The sequence below is a fragment of the Falco punctatus genome, assembly GCF_963210335.1.
Source record: "Falco punctatus genome assembly, chromosome: 2".
Classification (NCBI taxonomy): domain Eukaryota; kingdom Metazoa; phylum Chordata; class Aves; order Falconiformes; family Falconidae; genus Falco; species Falco punctatus.
In genome coordinates this window covers 20,164,122-20,179,333 of record NC_137581.1, presented here as the reverse complement: position 1 = coordinate 20,179,333, position 15,212 = coordinate 20,164,122, and the positions used below count along the sequence as shown (strand labels likewise).

Below are 15,212 nucleotides of genomic sequence, written 5' to 3'. Positions count from 1 at the left end.
AAAAAAAACCAAAGCCAAAACCCCACCAGCCACACTGTGGAGTCTTTAGGAAGATCACTGATGTCCTCACATGAGATCAGCACTACTTTGGGGAAGGCTTACATTCTTCTGCCACTTTAAGGAAAGACTGTTCTTCTGAAGTACTTTTTGCCTGCTTTTAGGCTGTTATGCACTTTCATGATTTCTTAACAAACTACTGTTAAAAATGTACTGTAACACGGATTTTGATAAGCGCACATGTATTTAAAACAATTCACTCAGCCTCAGGAAAGCTGGAAAAATCAGATACCTGTTTTGTATCTTGGTTAAAATGTTTGTTACCTACATCCCTTAAGATGGCCAGATAATGTCTAGATCCTGTGAGTGTAACTATTTAAGATACCAGTATAGTCTGTAAGAGGAGGACAGTGTGATTTTGCTCTAGGGACTGAGAAAATGGTGTCCTCTTATTTTTCTTAGAGGTATATATAGTCTGAATTGGAGTTTCAAAAGCAAAAACCAGTAATAAACCCCCATTTACTGTTCAGGAAAAAAAATATGTTTTCTTTCTTAACGCTAGCTTATTTCTGTTTTCTTCCTTCTCCTTGAAAAGCATGTGTGAAATAAGTGCAAAGGTATGTGTAGGAGAAACTGTAAAATCTGCTGCTGTACATAATGTTTGCTACTTGACTGCATTTTCTGTTCCACTTTAATTTTACTGGTTTTGCTAAATATATTTTATATATTTTCCTTCCTGCTTCTTGTGATGGCCGAGTGATTACATCTTGGGGGGGGGGGGGGGGCAGGGAGGGTGAAGCAAAAAGAACCACAAGAAGTCTCTGGCCACAAAATTCCATTGTTTGTGTGTTAGCATGCGTCTCGGCAATTTTTTTTTTGAGAGAATGGCATAAATCAGGGGTAATATGGCATAGTAAAATCAATGTACAAAATGTATAAAGGTGTAGATACTGGTAATTCTGCTTCAGGGTGGTGAGGTTTTTCTAATTACTTCTAAAATCCATTTAAAACGTCAGTACCGCTAGGTGGTATTAAGTGACTAGTGGTCGCTTAAGTAGAGCATTTTTCAATCTGAAGACTGTAGCTGTCTTTGTGGTCTCCAAGTTATTTCCAAGGGATCCACAAAGCCTGGCAAAAGACAAAGAAGTCATTGTGATCATGTATCACTCGTGTTTCTAAGATTTGCATCTCCAACAGAGAAAGAGTTGGGAGTCCATAAAGTGAGGATGAAAACTTACTACTGTACTTGAATTCGGAGAGTGACTGCAAGCTTTTAAGAGGCAGACTGGTAGTCTGTCCTACCGTGTGACCCAAGTTCTCAGGCAGGTGTGATGCATCTGGCCCACAGAGCTGCCTCCCAGGGCTCTGACACACGTTTTGTCCTGCATCTGTGGGAGAACGGATCAGTATTGAAAGAAGAAATGCAGTAAGCGTCTCTTACAAAGATGAGATGTTGCAGGTTGTTCTGCGAGCAGAGTATTTCCACTTCTGTTTTTTTCCGTCTTTAGAAGCAGGATTATGTTGACCTTAACGAGAAGTAATCATTGTATGGTTGTAAAGCATCACGTGCTTGGCTGCCTTCTGAATGAATGTGCAGTTGGTTTGCTAGCCCTAAAAATGTCAGGATTTGGGGGGGGGGGGGGTGGTGGGGGAAGCTATTAAGTTTTTTTAGACTTAACGGCAACAGCAGAGATTCAACAACTGGAATTTAATAATTATTTTCATATGAGTTAAAACTGATTATGCTTTTTCATATGGCTATGGCTTGTACATTTCAGCAGGAGGACTGAAATGTATAGACTTTCATTAGTAAAGAAAAAGTACAATAGACTATAAAATGAAAACTCAAACACCAGAACACAAAGCTTTTTGAGTAACAAGTTGCTATTACTTTCCTAGGTAGAACTGTGTTTTTAAAACACCTGTTTCATGCTCTGTTCCTGATCAAGTCCAATGTAGAGTCCTAGCAATTATATTAGTAAAGTAACTGTGGTCTGTGTCATCAGGTTTGTCTTAGAGACAGCAGTGTCACTGCTGTGTGATGCAGGTCTGTCAGTGAAAGAATAAGGGAGATTGCTTAACTAAAGTACATTTCTGCAAAAAAAGATTAGGAAACAATAAACCCTAATAATTAATAAAAGAAATTTATTGCAGGGTGCACTTTAAAAGTGTTCCCATATTTGTGGTCCATTTGTCCTCACATCCCAGAGAAACTACATTGCAAGATATAACCTATTTTCCTTCCTACAGGGTCACTTGAGCTCCTCCTGAGCCTTCCTTCTAGAACCATCTTGTAACACAGATTCAGGCAAGGTCTTGAGCTGTCTCTTTGCTGCCAAGTGGTATCTGATATCATAATCTAAATAATGTCATCCTGTCCACCCACCCCCCACCCCTACACTGCCATGTGCCCTTGCATGATCTCTGCAACCCTCACTTGTCACGGGGCAGGGATTGTTGCCTCAGGAAATCTAGACTTGCAGTATGTGTCTGCCCAGTCTCCTTTATCCTCTCATTACCGGCCCTGTGCAGAACATTTTTTTTTAACATAGAAATGCTTCGCAAACATGCATGAAATAGGGAAATTACTGAAGTGTCACTTGTTTGTAGAATCTAAACCAGATTTCTTACTGCACTCAGTAATACTATGCAGGTGTCAGGTAATGGTCATTTTGCAGCAATACCAGGACAAGGGGCTGGGGGTTTTGTTTTAAATTACAGCGGTGGCTGTAATGTGAATAGTTATGAGTGTGCTCCATATAGAACAGCCTTCTAGGCTGGGATGAAGACCTTTTACGGCAACACCTTTCCAAGACAAAGAGGGTAATGCACTCAACACCAGATCCAGACTACTTGGAAGTCTTAAAACCAAGTGGAAATGCCCACAGTTCTCTGTTGTCCTGCAAAGCCTTGCTTCTCAAGGAGAGAGAGGCAAAAAGCATGGGGATCAGACAGAAAAATCAGCCCAACCCCACATCCTGCAGCGGCAAAAAAATTTGGTTCTCTGCTGCCTACATACGCTGTGCTGCAGAAACATTTTATCCAAATTTAGTATTTCTGTCTTCCAAGGAAATAGTTCTGCTCTGCTGGTAGGTGCCCAGTGCTCAGCTCAGGATGTTCCATTTGGCCACAGCAAAACGTTGCAGCAGATGAAGATTCAACAGGTGGAATAGCAGTTTACGCAACGCATCGCTGATAGGAACATGAGCTCTGAAGGGCGTGAGGAGAGCCTGCTGCTGGGTTAATTGCAAATAATCTGATGGGCAAACCATCTGTGAGTCTGTTTATAGGAGAGCCGCGGAACAATAGAAGGACAATGCTATGAAAATGCTTTTTACAAATTATCAGACTTTATAAAGAGGGATGGAAAGAGCAGTGGTGAGGAAGTTACGTGTTCTGGTGGGGCAGTATGAGGGGACAAGAAGTGCCAGACAAGTGCGTTATGCCTGCAGAATGCTGGACACGGAGATGAGAAGTTTCTATGCCCAAAGGGCAAGATGCAGTGAATTAATTGAAACAGGGAAAGTACTTTAAAACTTGGGATCTTTTAGAACTACCCTACAAGCAGCCCGACTTCTGCCTGAGTGCGGGGGGCAGCTTGTTCCGACGCGGTACCGCTCGGTTCAGGCGGGAAGGCTGAGCGGGAGAGCCAGAGCAAGAAAAACGGGGAGGCTGGGCGCGGCGGGGGTGCCGCTAGACTGGCGATGAAGTGGCTTTTTGACGACTTGGGATGGAACCTGAGACACATCCGTGACTTCGCGGTCCAACCTGACCGGCCGCCTGAGGCGAGGCACGGCCCGCGCGGGAGCGCTGCGCGCCGGGGGCCTGCGGGGGGCGGCCCGGGGGCAGCTCACGGCGGTGGCTCCGCTACGGCTCCTGAGGCTTTAGGAAGCCCCTGTTTCAGTCGGAAACCCCCCTGCGGACGGCTTTAAAGCCACCCGAGCCACCGCGGTCGGAAGGGCACTGCGAAAAGGCGGCTTTCCCGCCGGCTGCCGGCCGAGCAGCGCTCCGGCAGCCCCCTCAGGCGGCGGCGCTCCGGGCCCGGCTCGGACGGGACGTGCCGGCAGGCGGCCACCCGCCGGTGTGTCAGCGCCCGGGGGGCGCGGGGTGAGGGGGGCAGGCGGGGGCGCTCCCCGGGCCGCCGCCGCAGCAGGCGCACGGCAGCGCCTCGGCCCGGGCGCCCTGTCAGAGACGGGGGGAGGGGGATGCAGGGCCCCGCCCCGCCCCGCCCGCCAGTGCCCAGCAGGGGGCGCGCGGCGCTGGGGCGGGGCGGGAGAGGCCCGCGTGCGCGGAGGGCTCTGGCGGCCGGTGAGTGGAGTGAGGAGGCGGGCGCGGGGCTCGGGGAGTGGCGCGGACGGGGGGGCCGCGTGTCCGTCCGCCCGCCTTGCCGCCCGCGGCGGGGGCCGGCGCTCCGCTGTCCGTGAGCGCCGGCGCTGGGGCCTGCTCTGTGCGTGTCTCCCCCCGCCCCCCCAGGTCTTCCGCAGCGGAGGGGCCGCGCGAGTGGCGTTTGCGGCCCGGCGGCCCCTCACAGCGGGGCGGCCTTTAGCGGCCGGGCCCAGGGGAGGCGCAGGGGCGGCTCGGCTCGGCTCGGCTCCCGTGGCGGGTCCCGGCTCGGAGGGGGCAGCTGGGGCGGGGGGGGCGCGGCCACGGGGCGGCCGAGGGGAGGGCAGGCGGGCCCCTGCAGGGTAGCCCCTGGCAGCGGCGTGCGGGGCCTGCAGCGGTGGGGCGGGAACGGGCCTCCTCCAGAGACCCCCCAGCGTTTCACCGTGTCCCGACTGTGCTTACTGGGAAGGGTGAGGATTGCGCTGGAATGCGCCGCGCTCTCCCGCCTCCCGGCAGCCACCTGCCCTCCAGGCGTATTGAATCCCGCGCAGTTTCTATGTATTTAGGCATCCCCCGCGTGTTTCTCTTCTATTAATTTTTCCGTGTCACTTTGAAGCACGATGAAGTTTCATCACTGACGGGGATTCTGTAGCTCGGTGAGGCCCTGTGTCAAGAACCAGCTCCTTTTGGTTTGTTATTTGTTTGTTTTTTTAACAGGGCTCTTGCAGCCCACACGTGTTGCCTTCTAGTTCTTGCCTTGGAAAGCAGCAGTGGATCTCAGCCCATGGCGTTTGTGCCGCTCATGGTCACAGGCTCTGTCATACCCCTTCTCAGTTACGTCCTCCTCATAGTCATTCCGCTGCAAAAGCTGTTCTGGTCTTTGGATGTCTCACCACCCTTCTTGAACCTTTTCTGGTTTCAGTATTTTATCTGCTTTTTGTTGAGATGAAGGGACCAGAACTGCTGGCTAGTTTTGTTTTGTATGTGCTGGTGTCTTGGAGCTCTTGGCAGATCCTTTTAACTTTCTTGTAAATTCTACTTAATCATGTTCTCATCAGATGCTGTTCCCATTCAGGCAGGAGACTTCAGGATTATGATGTGATTCTCCAAAAATACCATACCAGTGTTTGGTGGCAGCCAGAATCAAATGTTAGAATTTTTTAGGAAAATAAATAGACTGTAACAGAAACACATCACCACACATTTATGCTGTTATTTTATGATGTTATCTTAGATATTGTGTAGAGTTCTGGTCCCCTCATCTCCAAAAAAAAAAAGAAAAAAAAGTATATTAAAAGTGTTTAACAAGGATGAGCAAATGTATGGAAAGGCTTTTGTCAACCAGTCAATGGAGTGGATTAAACCCTTCAGGCTAGGAAAGAGCCAGCTTGCAGAGTGAGGGAAAGGGGGTGACATACAGGTGTCTGTGAAATGACATGTGGAATGGTGTGGAGAGTGTGTAAGTGCTCAGCCATTTGCTTTCTCTTCCGATGCACAAAGCATCACGTGAAGCTAGGTAGCCATAGTTCATAGCAAGAAGAGGTAATTATTCATAAAATAAAACTTATTACCAGCTGACATTATAGATTAAAAAACATTATGCCAATTTAAGGGGTACTGGACAAGTGTCTCTAAGAGAACTGCATTCACAGGATAAATCACTTCAGGTGCAGAAACAGCTGCCTTAGGGGACAACGGTTAAAGTCTGGGAGAGTGCAGAGCGGGGAGGTATCACATGCACTTGCCTTATCTCGATCCTTCTGAGACAGCTGCGTTTGGCTGCCTTCAGGATAGAAGAATGACCAGTGTCAGCTCTTCAGGATAGAAGAATGACCAGTATCAACCCCTGATCTGAACTAGTACCATTTGCCAGGGACACTAACAAAATGTCCTCCAGACTTAATCCTGAAACGGAGCTGTTCTCTGATCTATGGTGGGTGAGCTGCTCCTGGTCTGCAAATCCTGCCTTGACTCTCTTTCCCTACTGCACAAAAGCATTAGTACTTCAGGAAACTGTTCCAGGTTTCTGTGCAAGTTTGTCAGTTCTGCTTTTCTGATGTCCGCTGGCTTGGCCATCCTGTTCAGAGGCTGTTCTGTTTCATGGCACCTAGGCCCCAAAACTGTGAGTCTTGGAGCATTTCTCAGTTGACTGCAGAGGAACAAGCTGGCTGCATGTGTTTGAGGGTGACCTCTCAAATGTTTGATAAGTTTTGATTTGTATTAGAAGTCTCTAGAAACCAGATGTAGCTATGGCCTAGCATAGGACACATGACCAGCCTTTTAGTGTTTTCTAGTCCCTCTGATGGGGACTGGTTTACCTTCAGGCAGGTGGTTGCAGCCCCTTTCAGGTGATTTTCATTATGGTTGCACACCATTGTCCAGCTTTTCTCGGTATGTGTCACAAACACCGTAGACGATGGGCTGTTTGCTCAAATACTGACTTGGGTGGCTTGGGGAAAATGTAACTGTTTAACTCTGTTTTATGCTATCTGTCTTTAGATCCAAGTTGCTCTAGAATAAAATCTTTACTGAAGTGCAGGTGTGCTTTTTATATTCTTCGTAAAAGATCTAAGGGGCTAACTCCATCCTCTTCCTGCCCCCTCCCAGCGATGAACCGCGTGGCTTTCCAGTTGTGTTCCTATTCCTTGGCCCTTTCAGTAGTCTTTCCCCGGACCCCAGCTGACCTGGTGACTGCAGGTTTCCAAACTTCACTGGATAGTGGCACACACTTGGGCATAGAAGCCACCCTCTTATCTCAAAGAGGGGCTTCCAGGCGATCATAATGATGGGTGGACCAAATGTACAGGGGACTAAAGACTGTAGGAATTTTTGAGTGAGTTAATTTTTCCATAGAATTCCTTCTAACTTTTTTATTCTTTTCCCTCTGCTTTAGAATTTGTCTATGTAAAGTTAGAGTTTTCAAACATGACATCTGGAAACTAATGTTAAATAGGTACAGTATTGTGAAGACAGGGCCTTGGAGTCTCCTGTACTACTATTTTCACTTGGTATTACCACTTTTTCTTTTTTTTTCCTTCTTCTTTGAAGAGCTTTCACTCTGTATGGATGACATTTACCTGAACAGCTCATCAACTAATAAGAGAGAGGTAACGCTGTGCAGAGGGGAAGGGACTAAGGAGTCTGCAGGCACCTCCACCCCTTCGTGCCACCTGCTGCACCATGGGAGCCGTATGCCATGTAGTGTAGTTGTTAGTCACCTCGCTTTTCCCATTTTATGGGCAGATGAGGCTTTCCAGAGGCCAGTAGCATTCAAATTTGCCATTCTGCCCTACGAACACAACTGCGCTTGTCCATGTTCCACTCTGTCTGTGGGAGCTTTTTTCCTGCTTTCCTTTAAATGACCTCTGACTTTACCATGACTCTTTGTTTTTCCAAACTGCATGCAGTGTTCTTGAGGTGCTCTTGGAGATGTGCTTTCTTTATCTTTTTGCTTTTTGAGTAGGCGCACATGCAACACTTAAGCTAAGAATTAATAGTAAAGAAGATTTACCACCTTGCTTGTTTTAAACCTTGTATTCCTATTAATACAAGGGTTTAATGTAGGTAACATGGCTGTATCAGCACTGTACATGTTACAAACACTCTGAACCCCAGGGAATTCCTAAAATGCAACCCTGTCCCCACATTGTGGCTCTTGTAGAGAGTCTGTGAGGCCAGAGCGCAGGCTGCTCTAGGAGGGACCCAGGGCCTGGGGCAAGCACAGATGGGCCAGCGGGAGCCTCAGGGCTCAGATGGGCCTTGGGCCTTTAAATAGAGTTTAAAGGTTGCCTAAGGGCCAGAGGCACTGTGGGTTTCTCTGCTTCCTCCCATCCTCCCCCAAAACTTTTAGGGTTGTTCCTAGACTTGAGAGCAGTGAACTTTCTGAGAGGGGTATGGAGGGGCTTTCGAACAGTAGAACTTTCTCCCTTGAAGCCAAAGGAATTTACCAATCTCATTCACATAAACTCACTTTAATAGTTTTCTGATGTAGTTCTTGAGTATGGAAATGCCTTCATGCTAATGACCTGTCAGTATATATAGACAATATACGTATGTTCAGAAAAATATAATTTCTACCATATGTTCTGAGTTACCTTTCCTTGCAACCTCACAGTTAATTACTGCTTGGTTCCTAAGGCTTTCATTTACAAACTGAAAGGAAGACTATCAAAAAAATCAACTAAGAAATATTTATAGAAAAAAGATGTCTATGGCTGTATGCCTTTTTATCTACTGAAACAATGGGTAATGCTTCATCAGCAATTTTATCTGTGAGGGTTTCATTTAATGGGTATGGATTTAGTCCTTGCAGATGCCTATATAGGCTCGCTGAACATAAAATTTAATTTCTGACTTAATAACTGCAAGTTTGCATCTGTTTCAGTTTCTTAGTGTCGAAACATAGATATGTCCTTGCCTAGGGGATAATAGCAAACTGGATTATTATATGTATGATGCACTAAAGAAAAAAGAAAGTCGTGAGATGAGTGATTTTAAACTTCTAACATCTGTCCTAATGGAAAAAAGTTCTTGTGTAGGGCCTAAATGGATTATAGCGTTGCATAGTTAGAGCATTGTTGCTAGAAACTATATTTGTGTGAACTTGCAGTCATATAGGAAGTATTTTAAATAATAATATAAGTAATTTTAAAGCATTTATGTTTTATTCAACAGAAAACTAGGGACAAAATTAGCCATTTTGGCTTTACTAGGTAACTTGACTTCCGAATTCTCCTCTTGCGTAAGGCGCAGGTGGGTCTGCAGGCTCTGAATGATTCCCTGTTTGGCCAGCCTGGCCCGAGAAGCCAGCAAGTCAATAAACGATACTCTAGGAAAGCCAAGTGCTTTATTCTCATCACATGTAAGTGTGTACCGTGTCAGTGGAACGGCAGAGTAATTATTCTAGTCAATACTGACGAGTTATGTCACAGTGGCAGGTTAATGGTACCATTTTTCCGGCAAGCAGGGAGCAGCTTTGTTTTAAGAAATGCCTTGAAAGCTCTGCTAGGGTGAGTAGCATGGAGGGAAGGGTGGAGGAGGAGACTGCGAAGAGTTCTCATTGTAATGCAGGCAATGGGGAGAAGAAAAACCATGAGCCAGCTATACTAGAAATGATATTTACTGTTGAAGTTGCCCATGGTTCAGACGGCCCACGGTTTTCTCAGTGACTTCTGTGCAAAGGCAGCTGTATGCCCCTTTCCGAGTTCTGTTACAGTAGTTGCTCGTGTGCCAGTTCTTAGATCAGAGGCAGAGAAAATTAGTTTCTTGAAAGAAGAATCTTTCCCAGTTTTCTCCAGTACTTTTCACGTACTGGGTTCCCGTTTTCGTCACCTTCATCCTACGAGGTGGCACTGTCCCTTCTGGGAAGGACACAACCGGTTCAGGTGCAGCTCAGCTGCCTGGGCTCAGCAGGGTGAAGGGATGCTGTGCGGCGGCACCCGCTTCCAGCTTTCTGAAAATGGCTGCACTTTGCCGTTACTATGTCTGTCTGGTACAAGTTACGTGTGTGCTGCTGTGCACAAAATACACAAATTTTCGGTTGAGTAGTGTTGTTTTAGAAAAACATCTCCTCAAGCTTCTTGTTGGCTTTTGTTTGTAGGAGGTTTCTGGCATTCAGACGAGTCTTTTTTTTTTTTTTTTTTGTTTTTTTTTTTAATGGCTTGGAAGTTAAAGCCAGGTGACGCTGATCCTGGAATGCTAGTTTACTTCATTTTGAGTCAGAAATGTCTGACTTTTGAACATGGGAAGGAATGACCAGCAGCTATCCTTATGTCTAGGAGGGAAAGGAATAATTTCTATAGGATTTGCCAAATCCACTAAAGGGTGGTTTTCTTCTGCAGGCTAATACCTAAAAGGTGTATGGATTCAGGAAATCCAAGAACTGCAATGACAACTTCCCTCTATGAATACAAGCCAAATCTGTGTTGTATAGAAAGGCAGCAGTGTTGCTGCTGTTCCTGAATTCTCTCTGGAGGCATGTTACTCCTGATCAGCCTCTCGCTGGTTTAAGAGCTCCTAAGTAGAGGGAATATGTTTTCTCATGTTAGGCAGTTTTCCTAGTTAGCTGTTAGCCTGAGTCTGCATTGTCAGTGGAAGTTGTTTAATTTGGGAGACTATGCCATTATTAAAAGTGTTCACCATTCGAAAGGGTTAATTTAATTAATTTTTTTTCCTCTGGTTGATGTCTAGAAAAATGGATGATGATGATGATGACATTCCCCAGCTTTCATCCCATACGTTGGCTGCCCTCCAGGAGTTCTGTTTGGAACAGCAGCAGAGAGAGGGCATGAAGACCTCCCAAGGGTTTAATCAATATTCCATTGGCTCGATAGAAGAAGACTGGGTAAGAAACTATAAACTTCAGTGAATGAAGCAGTTAGAGGAGTAGCCTTTACCAAGTTTCTTTTGTGGATGGATAATGAAATGAAATGAAAAAGGGGAACACTCAAGATGTTCTTAGAGTAGCAAAATTAATGGACAGTATTACGGTAGATATTTGCCTAAATCTGGGCACAGTTGTCTGTTCTGCATATGCATGGGGGGTACAAACTGAAACTGCATGGAGAGGGAATAAAGCTGCCAACAGAAGCATGCATCCCTTCTGGAGATTTTAACTCCAGCCTGGCATGTGAAGGTAGTAAAGATTCTTCCCCCAGTTTTAGACAAACACAGTGTAACAAGACCAAGTGATCTTTCTTTTCACATCATATTTCTTTCTGTGTTTTATTTCTTTGGTTTTGTGGATGGCTGCTTTGCTGCTTTTTTTTCATTCTGACTGATTTTTTGATTTCTCTCTGAACTGGTGTGTGGGGGGGTTTACTCTTCCTTTTTCTGATGTCTTCTCATTCAGTATTTTTATCCTTTATTTCCTTCTATACTGTCACTTTTCAAAGTTCCCTTTTCCTTTTCCACTAAAGTAACTCAATTTAAGAGCACACAGATATTGAGTACCTGCACACTGGGTTTGAACTAACAGTGTCTGATTTTGCATTACTTGGTTTTCCTGATACTGCAGTAAATGCTTTGGAAACACACAGTGTAAGATCCCTGCTGCATGTCACTGGATTACAGAAGTAAAAAGACTGTCAGGAAAATAGGCACCTTTCCAGCTTCAGTGTGTGAACTGAGAAGTTGCTATAAATTTTGGTTTTCTTCAAATATGACTCACCACACCTAACTGTACATAGCACAGTCAGAAAGGTTGATGTTGTTTGTCATTGCATGTTATCTTTCTCAGCAACTGAGCCAGTTTTGGTACAGCGATGAAACTGCATCTTGCCTGGCTAATGAAGTGGTTGTGGCAGCTGGAAAAGGTGGCAGGTAGGTTTTAATAATTACATTGTAGATTTAACATGTCTTTTCTGTAAATGTTTCATTTCTACTATGTAGACAGAACATGCAGTTTAATTCGTTACTCATAGTTCATCTTTGTTCAGCTGGGATACTGCAGAAATGCTTTGCTGCTGTGTAGTTAATAGTAGTTCATCAATAGTAGATCTTACCATTTAGCATTTCACTGAATGTTGTAGGCTCTGTCTTGTAAAAGTTTGCCGAGTCTTTTTATTTTTGAGTAATACAAAGAGCTGCAGAGCTTATTAATGACTTGCAATTCTTTTCTCTCCTTTCATACAAAGTTTCTGCAGAACAGATGGAAAAACTTGGTTTTCGTCCTATTTCTGTAAGGAGTCGTTTTTAATTTCAAGTTTTCAAGCACATTTCCTGGCTGTTCTGAAACAAGATTTTTCTCTGTAGTTAAGCTTCAGGTCTTTGTGCAGCATGGAGGTTGAATAGGTTAATGGCTTTAATACTTAAAACTCTGTTATTAAATGATTATTTGTTAGAATGGAGGAATAACAGTTTACATTTTTGGGACTAATGTTTAAAATGTTTTGCCAAAGCAGTCCTGAGGGCTGCTGTAGGGTTTTTATTGTTGTTGTTTGCCTTTTAAATTAATATTCTAAGTTACTGCCTCTTTTTCAGGATAGCATGCATTAGTGCACCAAGTGTGTACCAGAAACTGAAAGAACAGGACGGTAAAGATTTCTCGGTGTGTATACTGGAGTATGACAGAAGGTTTTCTGTATATGGAGAAGAATTTATCTTCTATGATTACAACCACCCCTTGAACTTACCTGAAAATCTCCTGCCACACAGTTTTGACATTGTAATAGCAGATCCACCTTATCTATCTGAGGAATGTCTTCAAAAAACATCAGAGACCATCAAATACTTAACAAAAGGAAAGATTCTGCTTTGTACAGGTATAATTGATAAAAATACTAGGCCACCATTAAGCATCTTTTTCTCTCTCTCAAAAGACAAACTTACTCAAGTGAGAAAAATACAAACTCAATAGTACTACTTTATCATTAATTCAAGGAGGAGTATGTATCCTAAGCTTTTTACTGGAATACTTTAGTTCAACATTTATTTTAAACTGAAGGCATGTGTTTTTTAATAGTTGAGGTCAGTACTTTCTTCATGTGGCATTATGAGTTTTACTAAATTTTTTAAGAATTGTAAGATCCTCCTGCAAAGTTCCAGAAGTATTTTTTCTTGTAAAAGGGCCACTCTATAATTGCAATGATTGAATGAAATCTGGGTAGGACAAATATAGGTGCAATTTATTGTTGAAGTCTTATTGAATAATGTTACGAATTTGTGATTTTTTAAAACACGTCAGTAGCTGCAGGACTTCAGCTGCCATATACAACTTAGCATCTAAGGTGCACTAAGTAGAAATAATGACAAATAGGTTGGAATTGCCTTTGCTGAGTAAAGTGGGATTATTTCAGCTAAGTCTTGATGAAAATAAAAAGTCAACCTTTTTTTTCCCCCCACATTACCTGTCCTTACTGGTAAACACAGAAATTGTCATTTGAATGAATATATGAGGGGATTCTGCCACTATGATTCAAGTAAAGAGATCTTAGGCAGTGAAATACAGCTGGAGGAATTAAAAACCAGTGATCAGAGCAGTGAAACTAGATAACTTGCCAACTGTACTTGCAGGTCCTTCTTTATGGAGATACACTTGTTGCTTTAAGAAGTGATGAGTTCTGCCATAGTCAGGGTGTTTCTTGAACTGTGATCTTATTACAAGACATCTGAAGACATCCAGGAAAGTTTTGCAAAAAAAAACAAGGACAAAACCCCTCTACACAATTTGAGGGAAGTTAACCAAGCAGGCAAAAAAAAGAAAAAATAAAATAACGCGTGGCCATAGAAAGCCTGCTTCTTTGTTTAATTGGACATGGCAGTCATGCACAAGGATGGTTCTAAGATTTTTCTTCCCTAAAATGGATGGGTTGTCCTTCAGTTTAAGAAGTTTGAGAAATACTGCGCAAGGAAGTGATTTCTCAAGTGTGTAGTTGTAAATACCACACTGCAGTTCATCTGAGTGGAAGAGTATATGTAATCTGTTTGCATTTCCCATGGCTCCCTACCATGTAATTTCTTTGGCATGTAGCAAGAAGATTGAGTTCAAGTTTCTGTTTTCTATAAAAGGGGCACTGATCTTACCCTCTGCTGCTTGCTATGAAAGTTCTCAGACACTGATTTCTTTGGGGCATCTTCTGTTCTTTTAGATGTATTTTGAATTTGCCATTAGATTCAGGTGTTAAATGTTTAGCTGATAGCGTAGCTGCTTTAAGCCTTGCTTCCTTAAAAAAAGTAGGCTCTATCTATATGCATTTGGGAGGAGCTATTAAAAAAGCCCAAATATTCTGTTGTTTTTCTCATTGAATACTAATTATTTTTGCTGCAGGTGCAATCATGGAGGAACAGGCAGCCAAATATCTTGGTGTGAAGATATGCAAGTTTATTCCAGAACACTCACGAAATTTAGCCAATGAATTTCGATGTTACGTGAACTATGCATCTGGATTGGACTGATTCTCCTAAAATCTACAACTTTTTCAGATTAGTGACTCCACATTTCTCAATGCTGAAATATTCAGCTCCAAGTACTGTTTTCTGGGCTAGCTTTAATCAACACAGTGTGATAGCCTCTCTCTTTTAAATGTGTAAGCATGTGCAGTTACTTTGTTTTGAATCTTACCTGTTAGGTAAATGGGGACCAAACAGTGCAGGTGCTGGATAATGAGAACTTCTCTGTTAAAGAGTTTTATTCTAACTGCCCGTTTTTACTGTCAAAGGACTCTTCAGTGACCTCTGAAGTGATTTTAGCTGGCTGACTTATAACAACACATAGGTGCTTGCCTCACAGACATCAGAATTGTCATTGCATCAGAACTGATGACTAGGTAGCTAGTGGATGGTTGAAAGAGCATGAATAGTGGTCTCCTTTCAATCTTGAGAGATGCCTCTTAGTGAAGGGATTGAGAGATGTTTATTCTGAACGTGTCACATGTTTTCAGATTCATTATCCAGCAGGCTGATGTTTTTATACAGAATAACCAGAAGAGAAAATAGCTCTCCTTCTAGGGAGGCCTCTCCATTTGTTTTTAATAATAATCAGAAGTACCTACCAGTTGCCAAGTAAGGTAAGACATACTATCCACTGTTGTTGCCAGACTGACTTTTTAAAAACTTATGGTTATTATTTCACCTTTTCTCTAAAGCCTTGTCACAAACCCAGACTTTCTTTCTGTAAAAGATAAGTTCTATTTTGTCATCACTTACCACCGAGTACACTTGTGCATGTATGTATGCTGGACTAGAGAAAATGTAAGTCGTTAAATGTCTCTGCAGAAGTACAGTGCATTTATTTTGCGATGTTTATGTGTTAGCACAACAGAGAGTCATGAGCTTTTAAAAAACATGACTAGGCTGTTCTGTTTACTAGTTAAGTGAATCTCCAGGGCTGTTATAAACCTGATGTCTCCTTCCAAAAAAGCACAGTAAGGATTTCCCCATTAGAGAGGGCTTTA

At 43.6% G+C, this 15,212-nt stretch overlaps 1 protein-coding gene across 2 annotated transcripts; it reads left to right on the top strand.

Annotated features, from left to right (window-relative positions):
• Window positions 1-4,215: 4,215 nt before the first annotated feature.
• EEF1AKMT1 (EEF1A lysine methyltransferase 1) lies at window positions 4,216-15,026 on the top strand. 2 transcript variants are annotated; one of them, XM_080374627.1, is made up of 5 exons: window positions 4,216-4,305; window positions 10,510-10,663; window positions 11,558-11,640; window positions 12,301-12,581; window positions 14,087-15,026. In XM_080374627.1, the coding sequence occupies exons 2-5, from the start codon at window positions 10,514-10,516 to the stop codon at window positions 14,212-14,214; spliced, it is 642 nt and encodes a 213-aa protein (XP_080230753.1). In that variant the 5' UTR covers window positions 4,216-4,305; window positions 10,510-10,513; the 3' UTR covers window positions 14,215-15,026. The 2 variants fall into 2 exon arrangements, with proteins under 2 accessions (XP_080230753.1, XP_080230752.1); XM_080374626.1 differs by having other exon boundaries at window positions 4,233-4,305; window positions 10,505-10,663.
• The last annotated feature ends 186 nt before the right edge of the window (window positions 15,027-15,212 follow it).

What these genes read in the sequence shown, in the direction of transcription:
- EEF1AKMT1 (XM_080374627.1), top strand. Translation starts at nt 10,514, where the DNA reads ATGGATGATGATGATGATGACATTCCCCAGCTTTCATCCCATACGTTG. An exon ending in GCTCGATAGAAGAAGACTGG is followed by an intron (nt 10,664 to 11,557) that starts GTAAGAAACTAT and finishes TATCTTTCTCAG; the next exon opens with CAACTGAGCCAGTTTTGGTA. An exon ending in GCAGCTGGAAAAGGTGGCAG is followed by an intron (nt 11,641 to 12,300) that starts GTAGGTTTTAAT and finishes CCTCTTTTTCAG; the next exon opens with GATAGCATGCATTAGTGCAC.